General features: G+C 34.6%; 1 protein-coding gene across 1 annotated transcript in view; it reads right to left on the reverse strand.

Moving 5' to 3' along the window:
- The window catches only part of LOC124359568 (diuretic hormone 45), a 283,362-nt gene that overhangs the window by 539 nt on the left and 270,424 nt on the right, over positions 1 to 12,399 (reverse strand). The window contains exons 4-6 of the mRNA XM_046812434.1: positions 8,721 to 8,976; positions 6,740 to 6,966; positions 5,627 to 5,710 (exon numbers count right to left, since the gene is read on the reverse strand). Of these exons, the coding sequence (XP_046668390.1) occupies positions 5,644 to 5,710; positions 6,740 to 6,966; positions 8,721 to 8,966 (540 nt within the window). The 5' untranslated portion in view covers positions 8,967 to 8,976 and the 3' untranslated portion in view covers positions 5,627 to 5,643. The remainder of the gene's footprint in view (positions 1 to 5,626; positions 5,711 to 6,739; positions 6,967 to 8,720; positions 8,977 to 12,399) is intronic.

The following is a 12,399-nucleotide window of genomic DNA, read 5'->3' on the forward strand; positions in this document are numbered from 1 at the left end:
TGCAACATAGACGGTCAATTGAGCTGTCATAGAGATTTTACAGGCAGAAGCCAGTCAATTACACGCATTTTCTCCAGTTTTCTGACAGCAAAACTGCTCCTGCAACATAGACGGTCAATTGAGCTGTCATAGAGATTTTACAGGCAGAAGCCAGTCAATTACACGTATTTTCTCCAGTTTTCTGACAGCAAAACTGCTCCTGCAACATAGACGGTCAATTGAGCTGTCATAGAGATTTTACAGGCAGAAGCCAGTCAATTACACGTATTTCCCCCTGTTTTCTGACAGCAAAACTGCTCCTGCAACATAGACGATCAATTGAGCTGTCATAGAGATTTTACAGGCAGGAGCCAGTCAATTACACGTATTTCCCCCTGTTTTCTGACAGCAAAACTGCTCCTGCAACATAGACGATCAATTGATCTGTCATAGAGATTTTACAGGCAGGAGCCAGTCAATTACACGTATTTTCTCCAGTTTTCTGACAGCAATACTGCTCCTGCAACATTCACGGTCAATTTAGCTGTCAGAGATTTTACAGGCAAAAGCCAGTCAATTACACGTATTTTCTCCAGTTTTCTGAAAGCAAAACTGCTCCTGCAACATAGACGGTCAATTGAGCTGTCATAGAGATTTTACAGGCAGAAGCCAGTCAATTACACGTATTTTCTCCAGTTTTCTGACAGCAAAACTGCTCCTGCAACATAAACCGTCAATTGAGCTGTCATGGACATTTGATAGTCAATTTACATGTGTAGGGGAGCCCAAGCTGGGATTTTGCGCGTTACTCGAGCGCGCCAGATAATCATGTAGGGAAAAACCTTGTACCCTGTAATGTACCACTACCATGTATGAACCCCTAATATAGGGGCGTGCGTTGAGAGCAATTCGACAGATTTGTAAAAAAATACGATGCTCAGAAAAACCGTCAGATTAAGACAAGGTAAGTTAAGTGCATAAAGAACCGTGTATATTTCAATAATATGACGATTTGAGCGTGGCAAAAAGAAATGGGTGAGTCACAAAGTTGTACAGTAACATCATCTTGAAACAGGCAAGCACGGTTGAATTTTATTTGATTTTGAAGGAAATCTTATGGGTTATGGAAAAAATATAATCTGTTCATTTTTTATGGGGCGATGTAGCTAAAACCATCTAAAGCGTACAGCTGCTGAGAACTGTATTTACTGTAGAACTACAGCTCCACATCTCTCTCTCTCTCTCTCTCTCTCTCTCTCTCTCTCTCTCACTCTCTAACGCCATCCCCACACTACCGTCTGCCATCATGATACCGTCTCAGCTGATCACATTAACATGTTTGCTGTTGTAGACTTTAGAATCTGGTAACCTTTGAAATTACGCTTTGATTTGTTTGTGTATTAAAACGATTTTGTGAATTTAATGCAATAAGTTTGACATCATTACAACAATGAGTGATGTGTGAAATGTGTACTTTGTGGAGAAGAAACGTATGAAAAAATAAACAATTTTACATAGAAAACCTTAATAAAGTATAACTATTTTGTTATATCATAAAGTGAAACCATTTCGAAGAAAAAAATTATGCTACGGTCGAAGTTTCTAATGAAACATCTTGAAACGATGGCTATCATGTCCAGTTTTACAAACTTTTTAAAGCTATAAAATACCGTCCGATTTTCAATGGAAAAATGAAGTTACACCTGAAAGTGCACAGAAATGTGATGATGCACCAGATATTGCTCAAGAAAGCCCAAACCATCTATTTTTAGCACTTCCACAATGCAGACTGATGGTGCAACAGTAGGCGAGTAAGTATTAATGTAATAGATTACCAAATAGTACATTGAAAAGTTACATTTGGGTTTGCATTTTTTAGAGGACGCAATTTTATTTTTTAAACTCAATATATTAGGGGGTTAGTAAAAGCTTAATTCCAAGTTTGTAGGGTCTCATAAAGGACCCTCACACCCTTATGGTTTGCAGGGGTCATAAGGTACTCTTGTCTCTCGGCCGCCAACGCCATCTTGAGTGCAAACGGGGTTTTATTTATTTTACAAAATATTGTTTTTACAAAAAAACTTTTTTTTAAATTTTTTGCTGCTAATAATTTTCTATAACTCTACTCATGTAACTTTTTGCCGTAAAATGAAAATTATTGAAGTTATTAACAAAAAATGCGAATATTTTGGGACAAATTTATAGTTTTATATCAATAGAATTGTACATATATATGTACATTGTTTTATTAAATCCAGTAATAAAACAATTGTCAGATTACTAATGTTCCTCCATGTAATTATCAAATTATAATTTAGGACGACTAGTACACCCAGTTGAACCGTCTGTATAAAAGTCTGACGTGCTCGAGTATTTCAATGTTGTATTGTTTTACATCTTCAAAAATCTGTCTTGACTTTTGGTAGCGTCGGAATTGTCAGACATTTAAATAGGACACTTTTTTGAGTTCACTTAACATTCCCTCTAAATGTTCGACACGCTCGAATACATTTTTTTCTTTCTTCCTATCTCTTTTTACGACAACTTTCCGCTCACTACTCGTCAGATTAATAACTCTCGGTTATCAGAAAGACATAGCGCGTATACGCTATGAATGTCTGACACGCTTGAATATTTCCACGTGACTGTTTTTCTTACATTTTTTTAAATTTGTACACGTTCACATCCCCAATAAAATGGGAAACTTAACATAAACGTTTTGACTTAGGGCCTAATTTTCACAATCTAATAGGCAATCCATGACGCTTTAATAACTGCATATTAAGCACACCAGGCTCCCCTACAATAATAATAATAATACAAATAAAAATAATAACAAGGGCAGTTAAGCTGTCAAGGAAAATTTAAGGTGTAAAAAAGTCAGCAAATTACATGTATTAATTAGCCTAGTCACTTGACAGTAAAGCTGCGCCTGCAACAGACACGGGAAGTTGAATTGTCATTGTACATTTAACAGGCGAGGAGCACTCAATCTGATTTTATGCTATCATTATATTTCTACTTTACAAACCAAACACTATTATTAAAATTGGAACGTATAAATTATAATTAATGTGGACTTGTGTTTTCCAAAATGTCTTGTCTATTTTCTTTAATTGTTAAAAATTACAGTTTTGGGAATTATACAGGTGAGTCTTCACTTCTGCGAGTACAATGAGCATACTCGCAATACAACCCATTAAGAGTCTTAAACTACAACGCCATAAGCCAATTAGCTTTTATCTAAAGTGTTGCAATCATTTTCCTAATTTGCTATTGCTTTTTAATAAAACATGTTCTTATCACAATCCTTTGTGATACATTTCTGAAGAAAGGAATATAGAGGCATTTAAAAAATAATTATATGACGAGTTTAAAATAGTATTTACGCGTCGTACAATTAGGTCCGAATAAATACGATTGCATTATTACATTAACTATGGGAAATATGATAAAAAGTTTTGATTTACATAATTGTAGTTTTCTTAAGTATAATTTTCAAGTATTTTTCTGAAATCAAATTTAGTTTGAAATGCAATTTTCCTAATTAATAAATCATTTAATAAGTTGCAACTAATCTACTCGTATACGCTGTAAAAAATCACGTTCTTAAATTTATCAGCCGTTTGTGTTTATAATCGTTTTATCTTCGCATGGTTACAACATTTTTACATTTTCTATTTTAAACGCCAATAATTATACTAACATTTTTCAAAAATTGTATTCCATGTTTCATTACAAGTTTGGTAGTTCACCATGTATTATTTTTAAACGTTGTATCCAAAGAATTGGCACAGTTGAAGGAGAATTTGTTTCTAAAACACATTTCTAACGAAAAGTAGTTTCTTGTTTCCTCAAACGATTGTTAAAGTTGAACAGAAACGATACTGTAGACGTTATTGCCAGTTTCTGCACGTGTAGTTGTGTCTTGTGTTTTGTGGTCGTTACGTTCATGAAGGGGTTTACTTTGTATAGGCTACGCTTTTAAAATTATACTTTTTATTGAAAGGGAGTAATAAGTACACATCTATAATCACTGGTGTAGCTTTTTATTAAAAAAAAAGGAGAACAGATACCCTTCCTTGATCATTCTTTATAGAGAATTCACTAGACTCTACTAACAAAATAAAAATGAGGCTAACAATCTGACTTACCAATTGATTTATATAAACAGATGTTTTTTTTTTGTAGACAGTGTAACCGGATTATTTCGTGACATGTTACGTTATGTCTACGTTATACAGACTCTAGATATGAAATATGTCTCTCTTGTAAATTATTCAATTTTTTATAGTTGCTTTTTTATGTAAGTTCCAGGTTTTATGTGGTTCTAGCCAAACACTCGGACTGACGTTCTTTTAACGTTCGCTGTTTTTCTTAGATTTTAAAATGTGCACAATTTAAATTTACTGTGAATTTAACTTTAGGTTTTCAATTTTTAGTTGATTAAGAGAACATTTCTCGTATTGGCGTATCATTGTTCTAAAAACAAACAACCAAATGATGTGTAAAATAATTCTTTTTAACACGGTAAGTCCGTATGCAAATCTGTAGCGTATTCGATACTTTAATCACATTCTATACTTTTGAATGTTTTTCTTATATGAAATATTTGTAATGTATCCACTCGTAGGAATAGAAACTATTTTGAAATCTACTCTAAAATATGTATTTTTTAACGGACCATGGTTTTAAAACGTAGTGAAGAAGGTAACTCCAGCAAGCATCAAGAATAGGTTCTAATTATAACTGAATCTAAAGTTTAAATAATTTATTCAAACGTAAGCTGCAGATAGATCATCATATTATTTCTCTACTGTTAATTAAACAGTTAAAAACCAAATGAAGTGGATAATTTAATTGGCTTCGGCTAAATAAATAGCCCCGAGGGATGCAGGAGAATCACAAGCGTCGACTAAATCTATTATAACTTGAAAACTTTAAATGAGTTTAGTCAATTATTATCTGAGTTAAATGGTTTCTTTGTTTCAGTAAATTATGAATACGAGCTTAACGATGCATGATTTCACTTATATTATGTATAAGTAAAGTGTTGCATGCATGACTAATTATAATCTTTATCACTTTTTATATGAACACTTTGATCCAAGGATTGGATTCACCCACGTGTAGTTGACGTATTAAATTATGTTGATCCTAAGTGATGATATGTTACTAATATTTAGTGTTTAGTGCCAAGAAAATGGTCGCAATCTCGACATAAGTCACATCTTCGCCATGGTTCCCTGTAGACATCCATGGTTGTCCAAAACTCAAAAGGCGACCTACCTTTTGCACATATAAACATAAATTTATATATACAAGGTGGGATTGCGTCACTCTACGTGTCACTAAACAGACTTCGTTATGAATGAGGGGCATGTCATGGAAAATTGTTATCACTATTAAACTCGATCTTCCATTTGTAGAAATTAAATTTGATGCAAAATTAAAGTTCAATAGTTGAATTTTTTTCTCGAGATATCCCCCTGACAAATAGGCTTCACTATCATTTTTTGAAATAGTAAAAAAATTAGCCACCCTAAAACTAATTGCACTATCTTAATGCCATACTAGTAGCAGTTATAAAATAAGTACAGATTAGGTGAAGCCAGATATAATACTGTACAGTGGTTCTGATACTGACGGGAGCATAGCGGGTGTCTACGAAGCGCTCGACCAGCGAGGCGGCGACGCAGCCTGTCCACTTGTTACTTCACCAGACACCAGTCTGCAACATACCAATATTCGTGTTTTAATGTTTTGTACTTTCAACTACCAAGAGAATTAATACGTGGTGTGTTTATAGAACGTAAGAGTGATAGACGGGTCAAACGCTCTACAGGGTATTCACAAACTTTTGTGGCTGATAGTACTTATTATTTGAAACAAGGTCACATAAACGTAGGTCGAGAAATGTCTCGTTTAGCAGCTAGTTGTATTTTTATTAAAAATATTATCAACTCTAAAACTAGTTAAGCGTAAAACCCAAATTTTGGCACACAGATTTGAATAAAAAAAGAGACAAGCAAAGAAAAATTATTGTGCTATTTTCTTTTAAATTTATAAAATGGTGTCTGTTGCACATTTTTAAAGTTAAATAAAAAACCGGTACAGTCATAAAATATTAACTAGACATCAACTAATTTAAAAATTTCATTAAAATTCCAACGGTACTTGTTTCAACGAAATCAGGCAATGCATAAGCGATCACGACCACTTTAAAGGCAGACTTGAACAAGACGCTTACAAACCATAGGATCCAGTTAGATATGAAACTCCCAGAATTTGAGTAAGTCTTTCACACTCCAGGGGGGAGGTTTCTCAACTCTGATCGAAAGCTGCAATTACTAAATTTGACCAGGAAGATCGCAGGAATGTATTACAATGTATCCCTGCTAAACCATCTTCCATGCCTGTCTCTAGAAGAGCATATTATTCTCTCAAGTTCTAAAAAGAAAGTAAAGGGTGGGACAGTTATATAGTTTATAAGTATGTCAACGCATTCTTCGATACTATTTTATATAAATACAAGTACATCCTCGTATATAAATGAAGTAAATGATTTTTTGCATTGAAAAAAATAAGTAGAAAAAGATCTTTTTAGTATTATTTCCCACTTAACGAATAACTGATACATGTATCGTTCCCTGATACATGCATCAGGATCCTAGAAAAAGGAATAGGTAGGTTCTTATCACTAACCACACTATATTTATTGTTTAAACTGGTGTAATAAAATGACGGAATATTTTTTCACCTGTTTGCTGCATCCTCGAGACTGTCCTCGTCCTGCTGGGCGGACACGGATCGCTTGCCGATGGTTTTGAGCCACTTGCGGTTCTCCGCTATCTTCTCCTCAGACTGACGCATGCGGCGACGCGCTATCTCCAGTAACAGTCGCTGCCGCAGCACATCCAGAGGGTTGACGATGGAGAGGGAAGGGCCGCCGCCCAGTCCGGTCCGCTTGAGTCGCCGTTTATTCTCCTACAGTTACCGGTAAAGTTAGTATTAACCCTGTTGATTATATTAGTACTGATCAGACAATGTGGTGTACAGTATATGTTTAATATTGGGAAACACTGAATATAATGACAATTTGGGTCAGTACTAAACGGGCATCTTCATACTGGTAATGTTTTTTGTAAGAAAGTTGAATGAATAATAGCTTAATCCCTAGCAGTTATTAAACAAGTGAAAATGTATGTTGAAGTAAAAATTCCCCTAGAGGTAGCATCTAGAACATAACGATTTTCAACTGATAATATTAAGTGTGTAGGTAGTTGGTGAATTTCCTAAGTGTCTTATATTTCAGATGAACAGGTAAGAACTGTAATGTATATTACACTAAGGGTGTTTTCGTTCTCAGAAGCAAAATAGCAACTCAAATTTATCCATTATTTGCAGCCAAAATAAAATAAAATACACAGTTTACAACAAATTATTTATAACGAGCCTCTACAGAGCTGTAAAAAATTATTTATTTTTTACTGAGCCATTAGGATCTGGCCAAAAGTAACCGGTTAAAAATCTGGTGTAAATTTAACTTAAACAAATAATATTTAATTCCAATTAAAACTTTTAGTCTCGGTGTTCAATTCTGAAATGAGCTTAACGCATGACTTACATATTTTATAATACCTTGAACTCTGCTACAAAACTTGCAGAAATAAAAGAGCTTCGTACATATATAAAATCACTATTATAGTGAAGTAACATATGCCGATGTGTGGTTGCGTACGATTAAAGAGGTTTCTATCGGGAAGTGATTGAAGCAATGATTGATGATGACGAGGCAATCTTTCCTCGATGCGACGCGACGGCATGTCTAAAACTGTAAACAAATCAGAATTTCAATTTTAGAGCTAATCAATTGACTGCCGAAGCGAACAAACTGATACAATGGAATATCAAAGAACCGACAAAACGAAAGTATTTATCGAATTGACAGTAACTTTTTCCAGATTAGTATACTTTTTAACTTTGCTATCCTTTGACCTTTTACATTAGTAGTACTCTTCGTTGCATCAAGATAAACATATGTACCAAGTTTAAAGTCTGAAGATGTTTTCTATGGGGAGTTATCAGACACACAGACCGACAACGATATGACTCTACAAGAAGGATCTGTTGGGTTAATAATTATATAGCAATTTATTATTAGTACACATTTCTAACATCGATATTTTGATACAAGTTAAAATGTATGAATGCGAAATATCGAATTATATTTGAATTTGTGTGCGTAAAACGAGCACAAACGAAAAGAGGTCGTTTTTACAATTGGAACATTTAACATTCTTTTTTGTAGTTGAATGTTAGCAAAAAAACCCATTTCCAAGTCCCATTTTCAAAGAAGGTGTTTGCTACATTTAAGGTTAAACCATTAAGTAACAAGGATAGAGCGTGAGATCTATAGGAAAATATTTGTCATAAATCGGAATTCCTCACACACGGAGTAGTTATAAAACTAGTTTATTATTAGTTGTGAATTATTGGTGAAACGGCTGCAAGTCAAATTCAAGTCAAAGAGTTCCAAAATGGCATGAGTATTTTATACTACTATATTCAGTAGGCCATCACAAATGATCAAGTGCATAAATTATTTTATAAACGAGAAACAGTGACAGTTTTTAATATTATGCTGTTTTGTCTGTGGATAAACTCCTAAAGTCAACACCTTCCTAGGGGAGTGAAGGGATGTAACGATTGCTTCTGCACAAAGTGAAACTACAGCTTACTTGTGTTTCCTCGTCCTCTTTCTCGGTGAGCATGTAAAGTTCAGGGTCGGTGACGCCGATCCAGCCTCCCTCGGAGGGTCGGTACTTGTGGGCGAGGCGGGGAAGCAGGTAGGAAGTGGTCTCGGAGTCTGGGGTGGGTGCCCCCAGAAACTGAGCCAGGATGGGGTAGTGCTCGTCGTTGTAGGCAGCCACGCCTGTAGTCAGCGCGCACGCCACCACCACGATGTAAGGGTGCAGCACAGCCATGCGGACACCTCTGTAACAAATAACACGTGTCTTACTACTAATTGTGACAGCTGACAACTAGACATCGATGAGATAACATGAGAAAACATATAATTTTCCCAATAACATGAATAAAAACAGAAGCAGACAAAAAGTGAATCAGTATTTTAATTCACATAAAACACTAATTCGCCATCGGTTATGATGTCGTCTAGTTAGTTAATTAAATATGACTATTAAAGCCATATCATCTTCAATGTTTATTGATTTTTGGCAACTAAGTGATTTCTATATATATAAAAGGCAAAGCCACTCATTTACTAATAATTCTTCAACGTCCGATATCTAAGAAATTTGGCACACGTGTTTCTTATAACTTAAACAAAACACAAAAGCATTTATACTACAGCAACAATACTGGGGTTGAAATGGGGTGCAATCCCTAGGAGACCTATATTTTATTTTTCAACATCCAATGTCCTCTAAATATGAAATGTGACACACGTGGATCATGCTCTCAACAGACAAACGAAATATTTTTCATGAAGATCAATCACCCATACGCGTTAAATGTGTTTCAACCTCCATTTTTTACTTCTAGATATCTTACAACAATTAAATTTGATACACACGAGTCTTCCGCTTTCTACAGACAAAACAAAGCATTTCAATAAATATCAACCACTCATAGGGGCTAAAAGCGGGTTGAAACCCCTAGAAGAACTATATTTAGTTTTTTTATTTCACTTTGTACTAAAAAGGTAAAATTTGACACATACGTGTCTTAATCTCTTAATAGGTAATACTTTAAGTCGGAAATGGATTAAAATGGCAAGAAGTAGGCATATTTTGATCGAAGTCAACTTTCCAGATGTAAGTGTATATTTTCTTGACCGGCGCAACAAAGCAAACACTACTACTACGGGACCGGAAATATCTTTGACCAGAAGTAGATCATTATAACTGGAAGTAGACGCTTTGTGATTTAAGAAGGTTTTTCAAAACAATGTATGAATATAAATTCCTGATCGATAAAAAAAAAAAAACACAACTACGACCCCGGGAATAATGTAGACCACAAGCAAATTAGAAGGGAGTGAAAGTAGACGCTTTTTGACTGAAGAGGACTTTTCAGGCGTACATACTTGATCAAGGCAACAATAAAAACACCACAATTACACCAGAAATACTTTAGACCTGAAGAAATTGAGTAGGGCTGAAAAGATACCCTTTCTGTAAAATTAGACTTTTTAGATCCAGTATGTATGGTTTGGATAGTGGAAAGAAAACAAATTCTATGGGGTGTGAAATATAATTGATTAAAACCAGTAATGCTTCTTCACGCACTAAATCTTACATAAGAGCTAGAGAGAACTTGGCTTTTGAACTTCTTAACAATGAATTATGAAATAATAGGTGCATTAATACGTCTATTTCCGATTTAAATTATCATAGGGTTCCACCATAGAGTATCATTATAAGCAATTTCACTAAGTTTTCTACAGACTTATATTCCTCCACTCTGGTCTAAAATAGTTCGTTATATTGACATTCTTGAAGCTATTCATTCAAATATTATGGCATTTTGCAGACATGTGTTTATTCCTTTGGGAGTCATGAAACTGAACATTGCTTTTTAAAATTTAACTAAAAGTCCAATTATTTCCCAATAGATAGATTCGAATATCAGTGGTCATCTTTTATTTACAGGTGTGTTTATTGCTATTAAAAAGGGTAAGCCTTTTCCTATTGAACAAATGTTGTTCAATAGGAAATCGCGTGCAAAGCCACGGGGAACTCTTAGTTAAATATATGAGACAGTATCACACGCATCTTCAAGATTTTTTAGTTAGGAAACAAGTTTTACTAATGATAACAAGATTTCGGAGTTAAGATTTTTCATGTTACAAAAACGTAAAACACTGATTTAGAGCTGGTAATTATCACCTTCTTCAGATGTCAAAATTTAAGATATAAAATTAGGAATGCACGAATGAAATTATGAAATCGAAATTTTGTGGCGAGAGTCACGATAAAATCATACTTGAGAAAAGAAAGGTTGTCATAAGCAAATATTTACCTGACACCCAGCACCAAAGTCCAGAGAAGCACATACACAATACTACACACACGGCACATTACAAGCATATTGATGTAACACATGATGCTTACACCACGGCACGTGTTGCATCATGAAGGCACGACCGACCGCGTGGCTTCTAAAAAGACAAAAAACAGGAGGGCAAGAGTTTGGTGGGGGGAGGGGGAATAGGCAGATGCGTTCAACTCTTCTTTACAATCAATAAATGTTTTTAGACCTACCTGGAGCTGTTTGTTCTGGAAGTCTTTGTCGCTTTCGAAACCTCACATTTAAGGTTCCATTTTTACTGTAAGAACTCACAATTATGCAGACCGAGCAACTTCATTTCTTATGCTTCGACTGTGAGTACTTGTTGGGTACTGCACCGAAAGAAGCACTAGTCAAGGTACATCGTGCTTGTTAAGCAGAGTAAGTTTCACTTTAAACGTCAACATATTCGATAAGTATCAACTCAGATAAATAGATAAATGATATTCAATGTTATTTAGTTCTTTTCAGTTTTAAGTATTAAACTGTAGTTAAAGTGATTTACTCACATTGCTATGGCTATTCAAATTTTGTTCTATATATTGTAAATTACGTGCTTATCTATAATATGATATAAAAATATAATTGTGTAAGTGTGCGCACGCGCGCGCTTGTGTATTACTCAATCACGTAAAATTACAGGACAGATTTTACTGAAATTTTACGTGGATATTCTTAGGGTCTCTGGTTAACATATAGGCCTGTTATTTTTTCAAAAATCCCTCTGGGCTACATCACACTGGTCTTTAAAAATGCGAAGAATTCCATCTTGGTGATCGCCCGATTCGATTAGTGAAATTGGCGTAGGACGTATGTTGTAAGTTTGGATGTGGTGTGAGTGTTAAAATTTTTAGAATAAATTATGAAATTTGCCATACAATGTGCAATTGTTACGAGTAATACAAAATGGTAATAATTTGGTTTGGCCTATAAAGTTGTATTACAAAAAAACAAATATTATTAATCGAAACAGCCTGTTAAATCATATCTATCGTCCATCAATGAGCTGGAAACAATGAATAATTCAACAGCTCTACAGGATATGATTGTTGATCACGTACTGGTTGGTCGGTTATCAATATAAATTTGTCAACGAAGGCATAATTGGCTTTATCTTACTGAGTCCTAGACTTTTCTTAAAGAGACTTTTACAAATCAGACGTTGCTGGTTGAAAAATAAATTATTCTATAAAGTTATGGATGGTATTTAATTTTGTGTTTCAAAACTTTAGCAAATGGTTTATGGTCAAAATCATTTAAAAAATTAACCTTTCGCTGAGATATTTTCATCTTATTTCCTTTATGTAATTATTTTTCTTGTACACA

Source organism: Homalodisca vitripennis, chromosome 4 (genome assembly GCF_021130785.1).
Source record: "Homalodisca vitripennis isolate AUS2020 chromosome 4, UT_GWSS_2.1, whole genome shotgun sequence".
Lineage (NCBI taxonomy): Eukaryota > Metazoa > Arthropoda > Insecta > Hemiptera > Cicadellidae > Homalodisca > Homalodisca vitripennis.